Raw genomic sequence first — 16831 nt, 5'->3', positions numbered from 1 at the left:
CTTTACAAAAATTGAAAAGTTTGTTCTTCACAATATTTTTCTTTACAAGCGCTAAAAATAGAATCCTTTACAATACCTACATATTTTGGGTGAATAGCTCTCGACATTTCATTGTAAGCTGCACAATAGCTATATGAAAATGATTTTCAGTTACGAATTTCATTGTTTGCGTTTCAAAACCAACATTTGTTATGTTAGATGCCATTTGTACGAAATTCAATTATATTACAAAACATAAATTATTTGGGTTGTCGTGTTCAAAACACCAAGTAATGCATTGGATTGTATTTTGAATCACAAAGCTGTTGAATTCTCAATGCTGGGAATTATTCGTTGTTTCCGATTATTATGAAATGTCTAATTGTGTGGGTTTTGCTCCAAAGGGTGACGTTGGAATTAATTTTTAATCAACCTGCAATAATCCTACGTGAATACTATTATTTGGATAAACTATTTAATAAATAGCGATATTTTTTTAAACTTCCTCGAATTTTGGATAAATGAACGGTTTCATAGGTGATAATAGAATTGAAACTGCAATAATCACAATACGTGTAACGAATACATAGGAACAAAACGGAATTTCCAGTAAGTCAATGAAAGCCGATATCAGTCCCACGTTGGGCGCCAACATTTTCGATATAATTTTTAACCTTTTTATTAGGAAACAGTAATAAATAAAAGTATTAAGAGTAAAAAACCTTTATTAAGCCTATAAAACAGTTTATTAAATAACAATTTTATCGTGGAGTAACATATAGTTGGTAGCCATCCCTGGGTCTCAGTATGAATGCTCTCGGGGAGAGATGTGGGCTCGCCCGATCGGCTCTTGTTTTGTAACTTCTGAGGAATTTTACCAGGAACACCTTGGCTGCTAATACTGCGAACCGGGACCCTGTGGATAGAGACACGAGTATTTGTGTATCCAATTGAATTAAAGGTGTTTTGTGTACCTACTGCATGAACCTGATCTGGCATTCATTCTTTCATACAAAGTGATTTTAGCGAATTCATACAAGCGGTACTTTCACGGAATGTGTTGCGCATAGAAAATTCCAGCGTATACATGCGACAAAATCCGCTAGACTGAAACCATTGTAATCCTTGCAACCATGAAATCTCGACAGACAACTGTCATACTTCAAATATCAAAACAACAACCTCAATCAAAATCCAACCACAATAGACTATTTCAATCCATTTCAAAGCAAATCAAAGGCCTTCAAAGGCGAGTTAGTTTCATATTACGGAGGAAAGAAAAATAGCGGAGATGCCATAAGGAAGGTAGGTCAAGCGCCTTCTTGTAAGCCAATGTAACGTACGACAGGGATGATCAGTTACTAGAACTAATGAGGCCTTCGGGTTATCTGTGAAATCAAAACCAATCTGTAAAAGAATGGTCTTGATTGATTGGTGATTTAATTATGAAAATAATGGACAGCTTCTAAAGAAGGAGTGTAAGAGCGGAGCAGGTAACGTTCCTCGTCCGCGAACAAACGCATTTTGGCGCGCTACTTATGAGATTTTGCGTTATGACATCTCCTCTAGACATTTTGTTCTCTATGTATGTTCCATACCGATGCAATGGCGAGGTCCGTTTCCAAAAGGCATGTAGGTATAAGGAACTATGTCGGCTTTCCTGTCCTTTGAGAAACGCTCTGGGATGCAGTCGTGGGGCTTCGGCCAGTAGGTTTCGTCGCGGTGGATCGAGTATATTGGCAGCCACACGTGGATGCCTGCTGGAGCCTGGAAATCAATGTGTTAATGATATAAATTGCTGGTGTTTTTGAGAGAATCATTGAGTTCGTTTCAAGTTTGAAGGTAAGAGAATTTGTATGTGAACTTGAAGTATTTATTAAAGTCAAACAAAATAAGCAGAGGTCAGGTCTTTGCCATGTTTGATTCCGATAATAATTCTACATCACCCACGCATACGAAGTCACGCCCACAGCTAGTTGTATTACCTAAGTCATTGTGGAAAATCACTTATTGAGCTTCACACTATTGAAAGCAAAAGAAAATCCACAGAAGTCAAAACCTCAAATTGAATTTGGACAAAAACATCTCAAAATTGAAATTCAACAAGACCAAACTAAACAGCCAAAAAATATAAACAGAATTCTTCAAGAACCGCCTCCTATTATGTCGTAAACGATCTATTAACACAGAATAAAGGAATCCTCTAGGGCAATGGTGCTATTACGATGCTAAATTACCTATTAGCACGCGCCAATGAAGTTATTACTTTCAAAAATATTCGCTGGGATTGTACTATGTCATTTTGGAGGCGGCCACCGAAAATTAAGTGCTTAAGTGCGTGGTGATAAACTAGAAAATGCTTTTTGGTAGCTTGGTAATTTTCTACGCAAAACTAGAATAGATTTTTTGACTAAAAATATTAAAATATTAAAGCTGTAGAAATGTAGATAGAAAGGGGTAGTAAAAATTCAGATGATGAGATAGAACGTATATTTGACATAATATGATACTTACGATGAGTCGATCTTTACTGCCAGGGTAAGTAGGACCGAAGTCGTATGTAGCGACAGAGCGCCTGTCCGCAGATCCAACAAGAGGCCAAAGTCTTAAAACCTCTGAAAGGAAGAATTGTTAAAATATTTGTATCGATTAGGGGTTTGACATTTTGTTCTTGTGTTCGTTGATGATATTTAAAAAAATGTAATATGGCATAGTGTTAAAGCAGCATGATTTCGGTCATAATTGTACATAAGTAGGTTCATTAGTTATACATATGCTCTACTCTGAAATAATAAACGAAGAAACCTTGGAAACTACCAGTACATACTCAAGTAAGTAAGTTCATTTGTGTAATAGTAGTGATGAGTACAATGGAGTGGGTGTGTCTATTTGTATAAAAACACATTATATTTATTAAAAAAATATAGAGCTGAATGCTTTCTTTTTAATTCTATCTCCAAAATATCTTAACGCTTCACCAACAGCTTACCATTAACGCACATATCCAGATACTCCAGCCCCTGAACAGCCTCATAGAGATCCTCAATGTCTTCATCAGGAGGCAATCCATCTAATTCTTCATGGAGCTTCACCTGTACCCTGAGGTTGATGGCCATCTCGTACAAGAAGTAGTAGATCAGGTTAGCAGTGGTGTCGTATCCAGCTACGTAGAACAGTACTGCTTGAGCTACTAGGTCATCATCTGTGAATTCTGAAAATAAAAATAAGTTGGGTATGATTAACGGCCAGTTTCTTCATCAAAAGTTAAAGTTAAAGTTATGGCTAAAGTAATTTCTAAAGTAAAAGTAACGGTTAAATTAAATTTTTCTATTAGTTTTGCTGTCACTTTAGCCTTGAAAAAACGAATTTGACCGTTACTTTTACTTTAAACATTACTTTAACTTTAACTTTTGATGAAGAAACTTGTAAGGGGAACATTTTTTGATTTTTTATTACTTGAACCTTCCATCGATGGATTTAAGTTGAAGTCGATTAACAATCTGTGGTCTATCGCATGTACTACGCACACTATTTTGATGGTAAGACTATGATATGACCCATTAACGATGCTTATATAAAACGCGCCACCATCCATTTATCTCCATTTTTGCAACAAATGAAAGGCAAAGTACTGCCACTGTTATGCAAAGGTTAATCTGTGTTATTTATAGACAAAATGCCTAAAACATTATTTTTAAGTAACACTCAAGAGTAAAAGACATCAAGCTATCTCAATTATTTTACAACATCAAAAAACATAAGAGCTACATTTTGAAATAAACCAACCGCGTAGTTACTCAAAAGCAGAAACATATTATTTCTCGACGTGCTATTTTAAAGCATACAGTTGCTATTACGGGTATGCTCCATATCTCATCCTTTAAACTTTAAAGTTTACTCTACAAGTGCATGCTAGGAATATTTGCTAACAATTTCATGTGGCACCGCAGCTGTGTACAAAGTTAGACGCAATACCGTTTAGTTGACACACGGTTTTGGACAACTATTTTGAATTCTATGTCCAACTAGAATAGTTGCCATCTATCAGTAGGCTATCTTGTAGACTTGTATCTACTATTATCGGCGAAACTAGGGTTGTAAACACATTTTTTGGTAAAAACGCCATAACCACCAAAGACATTAATAGTATTTCTACAAAAAAGTTAAACAGATGTTAGTCACGTGTTTAAGGCAAGGGAATAAAATGTTCCAATTAACGGACGATTTTTTTGCAATATGACCATAAAGGTACCTTCATAATTGGTAATATCTTGAACTTAAAACAGTAATAAAATAAGCATCCTCATTTTTTACTAAACAACTTAGTTTCCGTAACAATTAACGTTGATTTTCAGAATCTAAAAGCTAAGAATTTACTGTAGCAAAAAATAAGACTTAGGCTGTGTTTCATGCCCTGTCAACCTGCTCCAATTATAATGACACGTGCAAATTACTAGGAAAAACGTTTCAGAAGATCCATTTAGCGAACACGTGTATATTGTGAAGTAATAAAATATTGAAATTAGGAAAGCTAATAATTTATTCTGGGTCTGGTTTTGAAATATCAAAAGGAATTTGCCAGACGTACACACAAGTTTATAGAAATGAGAAGTAACACAATGATAACTAAGTAAATAGCTGAAAGAGAGACTGTTGACAGACACTACCGTCATGCTTAGAAAGACCGAAGTGACTATCTCCTTTTAACACCATATTTTACATCAACCAAATGAATTTGAGATGGAAAAGTCAGGATGTGGTGGATAAAAAACTTCACTTAAAGTCGAATACAGTTGTAAAAAGAACCAAGAACCCACCACACTTCAAAACAAGCGTAGATACATACATACGTTTGTTTACAAGAAACGACGCGAACAAATTACTAGGCATGCAGCAGAGAGTAGGTAATCTCGATTCACAAAACAAATAGCTTCCCGTTCCAAGGAATGGGGTAATCCGGGAACAATTGTGACGTCACGCTCAGAAACACGTCATAATTAAATTTGGCGTACGTCTCGTCAATCAAAGTCAGCGGTTGTTGTGTTCGGGCGAAAGGGTGGAACAAGTTCGTGGGTATGTGATTGAAGTTTCTGCCGTTTTCAATAAAGGGTTTTTTTATGTTCATGTGAATTAAGGTGTAATTAACTGCCATAATATTTTTGACAAAGGATCAATTCGCGCAATTCAGTATTTTAACCCCTCTGCTCGACAAGATTTTGACATATGACTTTACCGTTGATTCGGCGGGATATTTTGAATCGCGACATGGATGTCAAAAATTTGTACTAACTTTCAACACATGAATTCTAAGTCCGTAATGCCTGATCAGAAGTATTTTAACTATAACTTTAGAGCTCACTTATTTGACAACAATGTGCAAAGGTCAAATAGGGTTAGTTAATTCAGAAAAAGATAATAATTACGGTGTTTTTAAGTCTATCGAAAAGTTAGGCATTTCAAATTTGGTGAAAACTTACCAATAAATAATCGCATCACTTTCTCAAACACAACACAAACGTCATATTTATAACATTTTCAATCCGTTGCAATACATTTCGTGCACTTATTAATGTTCAATAACTAAAAAATCAGCACATAAAATACACAATAAAAATGAACAATTTACAAGATCAAAGAGAAGTAGACTTTGGAATGGAGTATGAATTTTTTTTTTCAATCAGCGGTGTGCATTCGATACCTAAATCGGATAATTATTATTAATAATCGAATACCAATTTTATATATACATACCTATTTTTTAATAGCAACTTATTTCAATTTTATTTATTAATTTTAAATTATAGGTTCAATTTGTTTTTGTTGTTAAGAAAAAATATATTTAAGTTTTATGAAAGTTTTTAGCATTAAATTTTTATATGTATTATTTATTTTGGTGTTGCGTCATTTGTAATAATTTTTAACTTTAATTGAATTTTTATTACCTATTACGGAATTTTAATTTATTCTTATATTATTTCTCAACAATTCTAAGATTTTTGTTTCGGCGGAGGGTAAGCCTGGTGTTCTGAAATATAATGCAATTTGTAACTACCAAAGTAATGTACTTATTTGATGATGAGAAACAATAATAATAATTGATTGATTTTAAAGTCACCAAATATTTTTAACCGAATCCCAAAAAGGAGGTGGTTCTCAATTTGGATGTTTGTTTTTGGTCGAAAGGGTATATTCCCCATATTTGTTATTAGGTCCAGGATCTGATGATGGAAACCTTGAGAAAGCCTTCACTGTTGAATAGTGCTACCAGGCAAACACCTGAGTGATAAGATTTCAACCTATGTATTTCTGCAACTTTCGAAAGTCGCCCTCGATTTCTCAAGGTTCCATCATCAGATCCTGACCTGATGATAATGGGACCACCTCGGAAGTATACGCTATCAAACAAAAAAAGAATCATCAAAATCGATAAATAAATGGCTGAGTAATCGAGTAACAAACATACGAAAAAATGGTCGAATTGAGAACCTCCGCTTTTTGGGAAGTCGGTTAAAAATAAGTCGGCGGCGGCCATCTTTCCTTCTTGGACCAGCTTTCGATGAACAGCGAACTATTTGCCCTTTCAAACAATAAAATCGTCATAAAATTTTGCGATAACTACACCTAACTACGGCTCTCGTCAAATTGCTTTGAAGCTCAGTTAAAAAGTTGGAAGTAACGAATCGCCATTAAGTTTGGCAGGTCTACAGGAATCCTGCACATAAAACCTCCGAAGAAATAAATAAGTCTTCATTTGCCGTCTTCAGAAACCCTAAAAACCGAAGATTATTTTATTCCGGCTACAACGTATTTTCTACCACTGATTTTCTAGCATTTTTTTCAAAATAAATTTACCTTTCCTAATTTATTTTCAGATTATGGTAAGTATACAAAAGTGCAATTTAGTAATATTATTATATCAAATAATATAAAATTATTAAATCGATTCTTTATTTTAACGAATCGGATCATTCGATGCAAAACTTCTATCACCGTCGCCATCTTGTCTATGCGTCTTCAAATTTAAAAAAACAACTAATGTAAACAAACATGGCGAGTTCGATCAGAATTCCCGGTAATTACGATTGGATTTTAAAAAGGTATATTTCTAACGGGATGCTAAATATGAAAGGTTTGAATGCGTAAAAATAATTTAAATTTATTTAGTTATTTTATTTAGTACTCACAAATGTGGTTTGATTGGAAAGAAAATAAATATGAGCGTAAATAATTAGGAAAGCATATGACTGATTCGCAGACCCCAATTGGGGTCTAAACCGAGCTTACGGTGACATTGATGTTCAGACCCCGATTGGGGTCCGCTACGGATTTGACGGTTAAAGTTGTCTTTCACGGAATTAGTCATCATATTATCAACTGTTTCTGTGGACATCTTGGAGTGCTCAATTTAGCCATCATGTCTTCTTTATCCATTCCTTCCTACTGGCATCATCTCAAAAGTAACACCCTTTGCAGCTATATCTCCATTCATACACTCAGTCGTCCTCTTCCTCCACGTTTACCATTCAAATTCGAGCTTTAAAATCATCATCTTCAATTTAAAACTGTAGTCCATTACTATAAGCCTTTCCAACTGATTGCGCACGATTGGCCTCGATTCTCGGCTCGTTGATCAATTATTCGCTACTTTAAGTTTAAATAATATTCTCATTAAGTAAGTTTTTAATATTTTTCAATTATCAGCTTGAAATATACTTACAAATGTCTTAAATGGGTAAAAAACTCTGTCTGACTGGCTCTCACGCAAAAATTAAAGAATCTATTTGAATATCTGGCACACAGTTTAGAGCCTCTAAAATGACAATAGATTTATTTTATCCGTGTGCGGTGAATAGGTACTTCCCCAAGATGCGGGTAGAACGGCGGTGAATAGATGGTAAAACATAAAGTTGGACAAAACTTCTACGGTAACCGCGACTTCGAAAATGGTCCATAATGAGTTAATATAAATTCTTGATCTACTGTTCAGACCTTTACAATATAATAATGAAGAGTAAACAAATTAAAATTAATCTTACTCTCGGTAGACTTTAGGTATTCGTTGTTGTTCGCGTCGCCCTCGCTGTCTGCCTTGGGTTTGCCTGTGAATAATATGTATTTTTAAGAATTTACCACTTCAAAGAAAAGTTTATGAAATATGGAAGACCATAACATTGTTCAGTTGTATTCAGCTGGACCAACGCTACCCCACATCAGACTTTTTGTAGGACACACAGATAATAATCGGGCCGATTATCTGTAGGACTAGTATTTTCTGATCAACTTTCGCCTAAAAAAAATCGGTCACCGATATTAGAAGTGAGCGGGGCAGCCAATAAGGAAAAAGGACAATTCAAATGAATTTTTCGAAGACCTTTTTCTAATGAGGTAACTAAAGTTCCTTGATTCTTGTTCCTACCTTGGGCAGCGTCGACTAAGATCTGTATGAAGTCAGGTCTGGGCTTCACGAGGTTCTCTCGACGAGCCTTCAAAGCTGATTTGAAGAGTTGGGAGAACTGCTCAGCGTCTTGTGTGGGGATTATTTTTACTTGTAGAAACTGTAACAAGGGTTTTGTTTTTTATGAAGAAAATACGAGTATATTGTACCTAACTTATATTTTCTTCGACAAGAAGGTCCTATGCGAGTGAAAATGTAGACAACAGATCTTTGAAAATAATTTAACCAAAGACATAATAAGGAGAAAAGTATGAAACATTTTATTTAGTGCTTCCTTGGGTTTTATTTTCGTCATGAATCATACCAAGATACGGCAAATATATCGGATGCCTACCTTTACATTTCTTCAAATAATACATACATACCTTCATAATACTCTTCATATTCTCATATCCAAAGAACTTCATGACTTGATTGGTGTCCTGAACGACAGCTTTCTTCCCTAACCTGAAGATGCAGTTGTCAGGGTCCTTCAGAGAATCCACCGCGAAGCCGAATGCGCACGATGCTATCACGTCATTCACGTAGGACATTGTAACCTGAAAAGGGAACCTTTATTTATAAAATCGTGCAAAGCAATATAGTTCGAAAGATTCTTATAGTTTAAAGAAAAACCCTGGTACTGATTTTAATAAAGTTAATCATGTAAGTATAGAGACTCCTATGTATAGGGATTCCTGGAGAAGACATTAAATTTGAATATTGATCACGTGGTGACGATGGACTGATTTGCAGTTCCAGACTTTAAACTGCAGTTCGTAAGGTTCATCATTGAACAAACTCACTTTATTAATGTCCATAGCTTCTTCTCCAGCTATCTTCTCACGCAGGTAAGCTATGACCGCGCATGCGCTCTCCGCCATCAGCGGTGCCATGCTACGACAACGCGCGCCAGAAAACGCGGGAGAGAGCGACGCGCGCATTGACCGCCATTTTGATCCTGTGAGAAAAAAAATGACTTTTTGAATCAATGGATTAGACATTATTAAATTGGCGATAAAGGTATAGGTATTCATTATTTAACACCGGATTTATTAACAGTTTATTGGGCTGGCATAGTTTTGTGGTTCGCATAAGGAAGTTATTTGAAGAGGAGCAGTAGATTGCTTCAGAAAAGTAACACTTTCTTCTAGCAAAACTACTAAGGATATGGTCTAGGATTTAGGAAGGGTGTTTTGAGGGCTGCTTGAATTAATTTGACGTTCGAAAACTGCTGATTTATCAGCCTAAATATTCAATGTTCAATTTATTTTGCTATCACTTCGCTATTCCCTAAGCAACATTTCAAAACACAAACCTTACAAAATCTAAGCAGCGCGTAACTAGCTTCCATAACTTGTTAAACTGTATACAAACTCTTTGCTCTTATCTTAGCATAAAGTCAACTCGCTGGAAGTCATGCGAGCGGTGTAACGGTTAATTTTCTAACTAGGTCGGAGACTTGCCTCTTATAGCGAGCGGGATAATGTCTACTGATGTGTTTGAACAACTTTCAACGAGGATGCGCTACTGTTTTTCTGTCAATGGTATTTTGAACATCGAATTTTACCGTTTAACGTTATGTTCCCATAGGAAATCAACGGACGTATGGTTAGAGATGACTATGGAAGTGACGCGACAGATTTTTCACGAGTCACTCATTTTTTTTTGGATCAATCTTGCACTTAATATATGCTGGCGAAATCTAATTGCCTCTTTGGAAATTCGGAAAAATAAGTGAAATGTCTTAAAGTTTAGTACTCCAGGATAGTGTTGCAAAAAAACCGTTTTTTTTCTAGTGTGAAAAAAAACCTTGAAAAAAAACCAGATAAAAAACAGTTTTTTTTCTGGGCCTTGTTTTTTTCAAGAGTATAATAACTCTTAAATTGTTAGGGCATTTACCGTTAAAGATTAATACTTAAGGTTACATAATAGAGTCTTAGGTTTATTCTTGAATCTACGGTACTTTTCTGATAAAACAGAACCAAATTTCATAAAAATATTGGCAACATTCATTTATATTAACTCAACGAAAGGGAAATTTTGAAAATTGAACTAAAAAGTAGGCTAGAAAAAAAACCAAATTTAGAAAAAAAACAACGATGCAAAGTTTTTTTTCATGTTTTTTTTTCAATAAAGTGAAAAAAACAAATCGTTTTTTTTTCATTTTACATCACTACTCCAGGATCAGCCTTTCCCGGTAAGGGTTTCTGAAAGTTTTCCTTCATCAGATACAACTTGGTAAACCAACATAATGGCACTAACCTGGAATGTAACCTACATTCTCATATTTTAGTTCCAGTTCTTTTAACCAGTAGGCAACCACGACATTAAAGTTTGGTACTTACATGACCTCTTTTTAAATTAGTTCTCATATGCATAATAATAAGGTTACACATATATTTAATATTTAAAAATGTAAAATATATGTTCTAAAATAAATAAATGACATAATAGGTTACATACCAGTCAACATAATAAGGTTTCTTCCAAACAGCGGGTCGCAGTCAGCATCGATATGCACGCCTCTATCGGCGAAAGAGTTGAAGTCTCGCACCATGATCTGACGGATAAGCTCCGGGTCCCGAGGTATGAGGGTGGGTACCAGGTATTGGTACAAACCAAAGTATCTGCAAATATTTTTTCTGTTAATAATTATGTAAGCTTTCGTCAGAACATGGCTGCGGATAGCTAATCCATATTTTGCTCTGATTAAGGTGAGTGAGCATCAGTGCTTCTACATAGGGTCAGGCCGTACATATTTTTTCGCACGACTCATGTCGTGCACGCATTGCAATGCGTGCATTCTCAGTTCATTCGCTGCAATTCTGAGACAAAAATATATAGTGTTATTAAAAATAATACTTTGCGTAGGCGTAAACACATTTGCAAGCTGAATATATACGACTGTTGAATAAAAATATGACAAAACAGCATTGACATTGTGGCGTTGTTATTTCAAAAAGACAGATGAAACTGCAAACAGTAGTACAAGTATACTAAATAATATCATATTTGTTTTAATATTTTACGCACTAAGAGACATTCCTTTGCCATCCGTTTGTTCAAACAAACTCTGCAAGTTCGTAACGCAAACAGCCCTTGCATGTTTTGTTTATATTGGATGTTCATAAAGTATTATTGCACTGTATTTTATTACATACTAAATATTTCATAACTATCCTTTACTGTATGTCTATTATTAACTCATAAGTTCGCGTAATTCGCTGTAACTTCGACAAGTATGTTTGTTGTAGAAAAATATTTGCTTGAATTTGAAGCAGGAAGATAGTTTAAAAATAATAAAGTAGGTCATCATCAGCCTTTTTAGTTTCTCATTGCAATGCACACGCTTCTTCTTATATAGAGGAGACATGAGCGTTCGTTATTGACCACGCTTGGTCAAGTTAGATTGGCGATTTCAGATTTAAAGAAGAAGCAGTAAAGTGGCTTAGATGAGTTTTTATGTATTAAACTATTCCAATCACTTGACTAAATGTTTATTTAATGTATGTACGCTACATTAGAACGCCCTATGAGACCATAACAAAATCATGTTATGTCATTCGATAAAATGATCACTAAATCTCATTTAAGTAGATAAGATTACGTAAAGTAGTCAAAGGAAACATATAATATCCGTGAGAAGAAACAGATCTTTTTGCTGTCGTTTGACTACCTTTGATCTTTGAACGCGTCGTATCCAGCCGCGATCGCTTCCACAAAATTTTCCCGCCCAAAAGTGACAGCTGTCAAATTGCCTAAAAACGGCACTGGAGGCAGTGTACACACGCCCCTAGACGAGAAGTATTTCAAACGGTTCCGGGAATAATAGAAGAGGCACGTCACTAGAAGCACGAGTAACCACCACATCACTGTATTTTTTTTAAACTCTCGAAGAAATACTGCCTTTTATTTCAACACATTCAAAAATGACGCGCACTATGTTTTGTTTTTAATTCAAGAATGACTTTGAATATTTAAAATTGGAACTCAAAAATGAATGTTTAAAATTGGAACAATGAAAGTTGTTCGTATTCGCGCGTTTTTAGCTGCCGATCGTTTGACAGCCAGAAACTGACTGTCTGAGAGAAAGTTGCTGAGGTAATGGCCGTATGCTGACTTAAGCGAATAAGCGGCTATTATGTAACAGTTATTATGCACGTCATAGATTCGGAACAGGTATTTGTGTGCTGTGACCTCCTTTGTGAGATGGGCACTACGGTTCAGTGGCACCAAGGTTCTGACATAATATCACATCACACTAATATTGTGAATGTGAAAGTTCGGATGTGTTGATGTTTGCTATTCATTCACGTGCAAACTATTGAATGAATTTTGATAAAACTTGGCATTGATGGTAACTTACAAATTTCTTTGATATCCAATGTTTTCATCATCAGTTCTCTGTTATTTTACTAAACACATTCACTTTTTTAAATGAATAAAATAGATAGAGAACAGTTATCGGCAGGTTTTAGATGAATGATATTACTTATAAATGGGTTCTTGAGCGAGTAGAGGGATTCAAAGAAACGAGATGCAAAAAAATCTCAGCGTACTTTCTTCGCAAAGCAAATAAACAAACATGGAACACAAAACACAAAATCACAATTCTTATTTCAAACAAACATAAAGCAGTATACACATCGCGGACTTTTATCACAAACAACATGCAATCGCATCCTGACGGTTTCCGAGGGCATATCCAGAGATAGTTTATAGACACAATAACGTGAGACGAGCAAAGAAACGAATAACCGTATACTCGTAACGTATACGAGTAATAAACTAGTGAGACACTATGTCCCGTGTCCCGGGATTGGTTCGGGAATTGCGTTGCGCTCCACGATTTTATTATACTCCTTGGCGAAGCACTTATTTAGTTTTATATTGTCTTATCTGATTTCTTTTGAGTCGAGTGTGGTTTTATAATTTTATTGGTTCGTTTCGACAATCGAAATTGGTAGGTTTATAGCTCCTTAAAATTGAAAGAAAATCAGTCTTGGGTTGTCCTGCGTGGGCAAATCGCAAACGCGAAGCTATCCGAAGCGATATGACAGGTTTATGCTGTACCATGCCGCACCATGCGATGTCACGTAACGTTTTGGCCACTTCAAAGAAAATCGCACTGCGCCGCTTTGCGATCGCCTCGAGATCGCTCACCCAGGACAGACCTTTTCCAAGTAATTTTGGCGTGAGAGCCCAACAGACATACAGAGTTACTTTCCCATTAATAATATTAGTAAGGATAGTGTTGGTTGATGAAACTAACGTTTAAAAGTTATACAGCATTTTATAAGATGACTTGTGATAGAGAAAGTTTTTACATTTCCCGCTTTAAGAAAACTAGTTCTTGACTTATGCGTCGTTCTACAAAATATACACTTCTTTATGACCTCTGTCATAATATCGTACTAAAAGATCCACTTCCCTCTGAACTGTCTCAAATAAATATTAAAAAATATACCCGAGAAAAGCGTTTAAGCGTAATAATTAATTTTGCGTCACAGTACACACACGCATTAATTATAATACGTTCGTTTTGCTCTCAAAACTTTTTGTTTTGTTTGTAACATCAATGTGAGGGTCCAAACTGTCACTCTTTTCCATTAAGCGAGCAAAATGGTCGTGTTATTAAATCTGTTCAGCCTTTTGCATGAAGTTGGGTCTTTTGGGCTCACGGGGGTCCCGTATGCTAATGTAGTCTGTTTATAAAGAATTGATTTATGTATTTTTTAAAATTGTGTTAGTACTAGCTTCTGTACCAGGCTTTGGTTAGAAATTGGAGCTTAATAGTGGGATAAAAAGACAAATAACATAGTATTTCATTCCTCTTAAATGCAAAAACGAGTTTAATAGCGTCTTAGTTATTGAAAGAGATGGATGAAACCCTGTAAGCATGTGTTGGATATTTTTATTTGGGTACATGAAGTAATGCCCTTGGATCGCGGGTAAACCCGGGAGCTAAAACTTGTAAACTTATGATTGTATATTTACTGAGATAAGTTTTCACACTCATATTGAGTTCATTGTTTGGCATGATTGAGTAACAAATAATAATAATACCCGAACATACCGACACATTTTCAGTTTGTTTAGTAAAATTGCCAAGAGACCAGTTATTCGGAGTACCTACTAATGATCCAACATGTAGGCTTTTAGGTTCTACGCTTTTAGCGTAAATATTAAAACTGAAAAAACATGCCTCATATTTAAAAACTGTAGTAGGTACTGAATTTGGTACATTAAAATGTTTTCGTAATTTAATATTGTAACAATAATAAATAGCGACACTTTTATTAATGATTTAATGAATAGATTAAAATTGCTGAACTTTGTATCCGATTATAAAATAGTCCAGCACAAATTCTGTATTTTTTATTTATTTTATTTTTATAAATACAAACAAGTTATATTTAGAGAGTTAATTAATCATTTTGTTGACTTTTAGTTTGATATAAGTACCTTAAAGGCTGTTTCTAATTAATTACGAAGAAGTAGTAAATAAACAAAAAAAATAAATAAAATGAAATGAAGTGAGCAAATTGGTATATCGGGTGGGTCATACCTAGTCACATATGTATTACAAATTCCAAATATTTTTTTACCAAATCCATTCAGTGGTTGCCACAGGAATTATTTTTCATTTTCATAATTAGAACATCGTGTTTAAAGCAGAGATAAAGTACGTAAGTGTCAATGACCCCGGCTAGCGATCAAAATAAAGGTTGCCGTTCTCAGCAAAACCTTTTTCTAAAAGAAGAAAGAATATTTTCCAAGGCAAAATGAAACTAATATTCATAGCCATAAGGTTCATAAGCATACGTTCACGTCATGAGCGAAAAAAGAAGAAATAGTTTGGTGTACCACCGGGATCATTGCTGCCAACCTAACTCTTTAAAATTAAATATCAATTTTGGCACTATTTTTGATTTAAATGCTTTTCTACTCATTAATCATTATAATAAAATACTGTAATCAATATTTAATTACCTATACAGAATTGAATAATGCGTAAATCTTACATTTTTATTTGTTACCGCTACCGCTAGAAAGCGGTCTTGTTTTTAAAGGGTTTTTAAGCTTTCCATTGACTAAGATTTACTTTTTGCTGATTTCCGTGTTCAGTGTGTGAACTGTTTACGTTTAGTGCATGGCCGCCGCTCTCGCGGCCGCGGTTTCTTTGATGTCAATGCGTTTGTATTGCGCAAGAGATTGTTTTTTGCGGTAAAATGTGTATTTGCGACAGGATTATTGTTTTGTAGTTTGTGTTGTAGTACCTAAACTTATTGTAAAGTGTCTTGTGAAATTTGTAACGTCTATCGTATGGTATGGTTCTTCTAACCTAACAGACAGACATGTGTTGCTGGGGAGTTTGTTGCGCCACTTCTTCTCCCCAGTCAAAACACATAGGAAGTGGTGAAGGGCGGGCGTTTTGGGGCCTTTTGTTCTGACTAATTTGAATAAACGTTTTTGAGTTTTGAGTTTTTTTTAGTTCTCTGTGCTCGAGTACCCTAGCTGATGTCGCTCCGACATATATGTATATTTAATTTAATGAGATTAGGTACCTATGACACACTTTGTATCATCGAAACCATTTCTAGTGGTCGGCTTTTATTCTCTTTGACCGCATTTCGCCATATTGTCAATTCGAATTTCAAACATTCATTTGTTCGGGTAAAGGCACGAGTGATTAATTCGTAAAAAAAAAAAAAAAACAATCGAGATCTTTGGCTGTTTATGTTGAGTTTTAAAACCAACCTTTTTGGTGGATTTTATTTATTTATTGTTATTTATTTCGTCCGGGTCGTTATACTGATTGAATAATTGGGATTTGGAAGTCTAATGAGAGTAAATGTCGGATAACAATGTACGGTTTCGTATGACATTCATTTCTGTGAATGTTGTTTGTTATTCTCATGTACAGCGTTATTAATATATTTTGATTAAAATAGACGTTTGTTTGCGGCTTATTTTGGGAGTTCATTATTAGATTTTGAATTTCAAGTTTTGGTGGTGCGTCGTCTATTAATTGACGCTAAATACCTATGTTTTGTACAAAACTTAGTACTTATTAATTTACTACCTACCTGTAAGTATACTACCTCTATGTTTTAGCATTTTATTTGGATAAAACTAGCCGTAGTTTTAGACGTGCACTAAAATTGGCGCATAATTAATAAATGAGCAACAATTCTCTTCCCCTGCTAAGTATTTGAGCAATGTGAGCGGGTAATTTGTTCCTGCTAATTTTACCAAGCAGTGTAAACGCGTGCAAATACTGGGAACGTGTTAAAGGGCTGTTGAGGTGATTTCAAATTAAGCGTGTTTTGTGAAGTGGCCTACCTGCACAGTTTTAGTTGGGAAATGATGGAAATATTCCAAATTCTAGAGCAAAACGTGTAACGAAACTCA

General features: G+C 35.1%; 1 protein-coding gene and 1 long non-coding RNA gene across 2 annotated transcripts; both read right to left on the bottom strand.

Moving 5' to 3' along the window:
- Positions 1 to 700: 700 nt before the first annotated feature.
- LOC110376530 (cytochrome P450 9e2) lies at positions 701 to 12518 on the bottom strand. Its single transcript, XM_021335028.3, has 10 exons — positions 12093 to 12518; positions 10880 to 11043; positions 9220 to 9374; positions 8800 to 8973; positions 8396 to 8534; positions 8016 to 8078; positions 2969 to 3190; positions 2494 to 2594; positions 1578 to 1746; positions 701 to 895 (listed from the first exon to the last, which is right to left on the bottom strand). Exons 1-10 carry the CDS (start codon positions 12284 to 12286, stop codon positions 741 to 743), a joined length of 1536 nt encoding a protein of 511 aa, XP_021190703.3. The 5' UTR covers positions 12287 to 12518; the 3' UTR covers positions 701 to 740.
- On the bottom strand, positions 5949 to 6428 carry LOC135119047 (uncharacterized). The gene is made up of 2 exons (XR_010277944.1): positions 6342 to 6428; positions 5949 to 6197 (listed from the first exon to the last, which is right to left on the bottom strand). It is a non-coding gene; the product is annotated as an uncharacterized LOC135119047 (long non-coding RNA).
- Positions 12519 to 16831: the final 4313 nt, after the last annotated feature.

This window comes from Helicoverpa armigera, chromosome 2, assembly GCF_030705265.1.
Source record: "Helicoverpa armigera isolate CAAS_96S chromosome 2, ASM3070526v1, whole genome shotgun sequence".
NCBI lineage: Eukaryota > Metazoa > Arthropoda > Insecta > Lepidoptera > Noctuidae > Helicoverpa > Helicoverpa armigera.
This window is presented reverse-complemented; position numbering and strand designations above follow the sequence as displayed.